The sequence below is a fragment of the Aplysia californica genome, unplaced genomic scaffold (genome assembly GCF_000002075.1).
Source record: "Aplysia californica isolate F4 #8 unplaced genomic scaffold, AplCal3.0 scaffold00297, whole genome shotgun sequence".
NCBI classification, from domain to species: domain Eukaryota; kingdom Metazoa; phylum Mollusca; class Gastropoda; order Aplysiida; family Aplysiidae; genus Aplysia; species Aplysia californica.
In genome coordinates this window covers 245936-250625 of record NW_004797567.1, presented here as the reverse complement: position 1 = coordinate 250625, position 4690 = coordinate 245936, and the positions used below count along the sequence as shown (strand labels likewise).

Sequence of the window (4690 nt, the reverse complement as noted above, 5' to 3'; positions counted from 1 at the left end):
CAGTGGAAACTCACTTTTCTTTTCCAAGTCGTCATTGAAACTTGTCGGAACGTGCACAGCTTGCGGACCCCTGGAGGTGGAATTTGCGTCACTTTCTGTTTTTAGAGGATTCACTTGTGTCCCGTCCCTCACACCTTGTCTATCAGCCGCTGAGCCGTTTTCAGCACCGTTGTTGTTGAGTATGATGTTGTCCGACTCAGTGGAAATGTAGCTGAGTGTGTTCACGTGACCACCGTTTGTTGCCGAAAGCTGCGATAACTGGATCCCGCCCTGACTGAGGAAAAAAAATGCGAAATGGAATAGATAAAAGTGTTAAAAGACCCTATCAACACTTAGATTATTTAACCCAATTCGTACGTCATGTTTTACTATTGTATCCATACGACGAGGGGAACTCTGCGCCACCACATTCCAAAGAGGAAATTTACTCGTTAATCCGATCCGTATGCTTTGCATAACAGTTTGACAAAATGATTTTTTTTGAGAAATACTGAAAGTTTCAAAGAGATCTTCGTACTAAAAGTATTCTAAAATGTGAAGAATACAACCCCGGGGGTACAGAATGACCCCAGAGCGTACGGAGAGGGTTAAACGGCCTTATCTACACTGTTAGGTTATTTAAGAGGTGGAGCCTCCGACATAAAAACGTTCCACCTCCGAACTCCGAAAGGACCCAGCCAAAAAGGAAAGTGCCTTTTCCAAGCACACAATGTCGGACCCATCTGAGGCTCGAACCTCAAATCAGCAATCTCACTTTTACGAGTCCGGTAGCCTAACCACTAGACCACAGACGCCACTGTCCTGACTGAGACTGTCTTGCTGTGTGCAATTTCTTTGAAGAAACAATACATATATAAGAAAGTTGTACTCTAAAGTTTTGTTTTGTTTTTCTTTCAGAAAAAGGGTTGGTGGGGTGGTTTGTGGCTGTTGTTAGTTTTTTTCGTTTTTTAAAACTTTGTAGCTGTTTTTGTGCATTGATAAAACAAAACGAAATGTGTCAGGAGAAGAAGACAGAGTGCCATGGTAAAACAAACAAATTGAGCGCCACCATTCAGGGAAACACAAGCTGCATTTCTGTCGTTAGTTCATGTTGATGCCCATTGGATATGAAAAGAGCGACTGCTTCTCACACGGCTCACTCGTCAGCAGCTGAAGATTTGTTATAGACAGGCCAACTTTGGTTAAATAGTCTGAGGGACCTTCAAAGCATAATCGGTTGCTTTTAAGGACAAGCGGGATTTCCCAGATTTCAGGAGTTTCCAGAAATCTTGACCTACACGAAAAGTGGCGTTGCCCAACCTATAGGAGAAGTTTGGTTTCATTGGTGTGTATTTTAATTTTGTTGGGTTATAGAGAAAACTCTCCTTGTCTTTTAAAGAAATTGAACAAGGGTCCAAAAACTTTATCTTCAATTTTCTCAAAACAGCGTTTTTCGGGATAGCCCCTGTGCTTTAAAGTGACCATTTGATTCATTCATTATACCTAGGGCCCATTGGTACGATCGGCTCGGTTTGGTTTGGTAGACGGGACTAGTCAGATTGTGCGCGAAAAGCGACCATTGTGGCACAAACCGATCATCGTGGCACAAAACGAACGAAGCCGACGCACCGACGGTGACCCTCAGAACAAACACGTTTGTTTTCAAGGCTGCGAGTCGGGCGATCGGATTGTATTAGAGAACCGAACCCCCAATGGACAGTGGTATGTTGTTTTGTAACGATTTACGGCGCTCGCAACTGCATCAGGTTAAATGAGCGCCAAGGGGCGGATGTCAACAGAGAAGTCCAAACAGGGAATCAGGCGTACTCTGCTCACCTCTCTAGCGTCAATAGCCAAAGTCTGCTTCGACTATCAAGACACCCAGGAAATAGTAGTTCACAAGAGTGTGACAAACATACAAAAAAAGTAGAGGAAAATGACGATAGAGTAAGGATGAGGAAAGAAAAAGCAGCAGTTCCCCCTATGTTGTTCCGGCACAGTATGAGCATTACATTGATAAATCAGTCAATTTACAATTCTTCTGTGCACAAAAACATGTTAATATCCCCCCCCCCCTTTTTGGGAATGGCCTAAACACACTTCGTGCAGTAGCACTGGCCTTGGGGGTGGGGACGGGCACTGGTATTAGAAGTGGAGGAACTAACAATAACAACAGGCCAATGGATTATGGCAACTTGTCCGCAACACCAGGGGGCGATATGTAGGCTAATTTAGGACAAAGCGTAGGTAGGGTGATGAGAGATTTGCATGGCCATCTTAACTCATTCGCTACGTATTATTTTCGGCTTGTGGACGAATTTTTTTTCGGGAGGGCGAATGAGATGATGACTAGTGGGCAGTTAAAAGGTATTTGAGGCTACAAATTCAAATAAATATCAACATATTATATACCAATATTTTCAGTATGGTTTGTAGAATACATCTGTAATCTTCATTTATGAATTTTTCAACTTTGGTTCCTGTAAGAGACGTTTATGCAACACAATTTTGATTGGATGCGGATAAAATTACAAGTAAAAAAAAAAATTTTGGTTGATTAAATAATTATAGTGGCAGTACGGGAAAACTCACTTTTCAATAATGGACACATCTTGGTGGAGGTCAGTGTCCGCGTGCTCCAAACACTTGTGAGCCAGCTGCTCGATGAGAGCTATGAGGAAGAAGCCGGCTGCAGCCACACACTCGTACACGGGGAAGTCAACATCCTTGTTTGCCTGAACAGAGAGGTGTGCGGACAAAGTTAGTTACTGCTCGGATTCAAACCCTTTGGGTATGGATACAGCACGCTAACAGGTGAAGATTTAACAAGTTATAAGTAAAAAGCAAAGTTGTTCCCGCATCCGATTCGGACATTGGGGATTGCCTTGTTAGTGAGACAACTTCCTGGGCCTTCAGCATAATGTGGTAAGGTGGCCAGTTCCTTTCCACGCGGCATTTATTTCCAAAACTCGAAGTCAGGTACCCATTACTGCTGGGTGGGTAGGATGTGGTGACAAAAATCCGTGCCCGAACCGAGGCTCAAACCCGGACTTTCCACTTCGGAGACGAGCGCACTAACCACCGCACCCTCAAGTTAAAAGTATTAATTCATAAAAGGCATGTTTTGCCTAAAGATTATGGCATAAAAAGAAAAATCTACAAATTTGACCCTAGTATCCATTTTTGACCAATATCTCCATTTTGTAGATTGTGAGAAGTAACTAATTTTGTCAGCACGCCTCATTACATGTCAAAATTGTTGTAACAAGACTTATGGGGGGCCAGTCCTTTCTGATTTGGGTAGCAAAATGACTAAAGAAATCCTCACTACTTTTACACTAACTAAAATTGCCAATCTCTTATAACATTTTTCAAACAATGGGATTGGGAAGGGCGAAGGGGTGGTTTTTAAAAAAGGTGGTGATGTTGTTGTGAGCACAGGGGAAAGGTCAAGATCACTTGACTTATTCAAAATAACGGAAGAAATCACTACTACGTTTGCACACACAACTTAAAAAAGCCATACTTTTTTATTCGGGCAGGGGGAGGGGGAGGGGAGAGGGGTTGTTTAAAAAGGCGGTGGTTTTTCGGGGGGGGGGGGGGGGGTGGCACAAGGGAGAGGTCAACATCACTTAACTTGTTCACTAAGCAAACTAAATACTAGTTCAAACTGGTATTATTATGAGTCTCTTAGCCGATGCACACAAAAGCATTGAGTTCGATTCCTGTTTTTAAAAGTGCGTGCTTGTATTCTGAGGAGCGTACCCGTCATGCTGCAGTGTTGCTGTATTCCACTTAGTCCGAATTAATTATCCAGCCAGGGCAGTAAGGACAGGAGCAGTCCCCCTTCTTCGTGATCTACATGTGTCACGACTCAGTGGAATCAGGCGCTCGCCAATTTTTGGGGAATTTAGAGTTATTGATGTCATCTGAAAAATTGTTCACATGCCTTGCTTTCGATGAAAAAAATATCAATTTATTTTGAATAGAAGTTGAGATATTTGTGGTTGAAGGAGGTGGGGGTCGCCTAGTTTCAGAAGTAAAATCAGCGAGATAATGGCAGCCAAAGTTTGATGACTTCCATAGCTTAAGACTCCTTGCAAACTGAAAATGTACGTTTTCTGTGCCTTTACTCAACGTTTTTCGGTAAAATCCACACATAAGAGGGTTTTTTGAATGGGCATACGAGGCGTTGAGCCCCCCAAAAAAAGTGAAAAAAAATCCAAACTGGCAGAAAATGCCGATTTCTCGGATTTCATTATTTTGTGAGGCAAATCAACAACCTTTAAGATGATACCAATAACTCTACAAGCCCCCTAAAACTGGCGAGCATGACTCAAAATTTTAAAAAAATACACTCATTCTACAAACCAGCGCAAAGTACTCATCCAGCGTCTCACGTCCTTCCACCATGAGATGCAGAAGACAAGCACCGAGGAAGACTCCACCAGCAAAACAGTTCAAGTACGAGGTGATAGTAGTTCGAATCCGAGCGGAGCGGGGAGAGACAGCGCTCCCGCTTTTGCCCACGAGGAGATAGGGGAGGCAACCGAAGAACATTGTGTCCAGGAAGAAGAGAGAGAGACAAATCCCTTTGATGGAGTTGTCGTCCATGGTATGTTACTGCAACTGTTTGCTCTGTCATAGGCGCGGAAGAGACGATAAAGGAAGGTAAATAACAGGGTTAGCTAGTGTATGTGAGTGTGTGTGG

At 43.2% G+C, this 4690-nt stretch overlaps 1 protein-coding gene across 1 annotated transcript in view; it reads right to left on the bottom strand.

The window, feature by feature from the left end:
- LOC101858641 (zinc transporter ZIP3) overlaps nt 1–4613 on the bottom strand; it is a 6698-nt gene extending 2085 nt beyond the window's left edge. Inside the window, exons 1-3 of the mRNA XM_005101754.1 lie at nt 4351–4613; nt 2572–2714; nt 15–274 (exon numbers count right to left, since the gene is read on the bottom strand). Coding sequence (XP_005101811.1) covers nt 15–274; nt 2572–2714; nt 4351–4593 — 646 coding nt within the window. The 5' untranslated portion in view covers nt 4594–4613. The remainder of the gene's footprint in view (nt 1–14; nt 275–2571; nt 2715–4350) is intronic.
- Between the last annotated feature and the right edge of the window lie 77 nt (nt 4614–4690).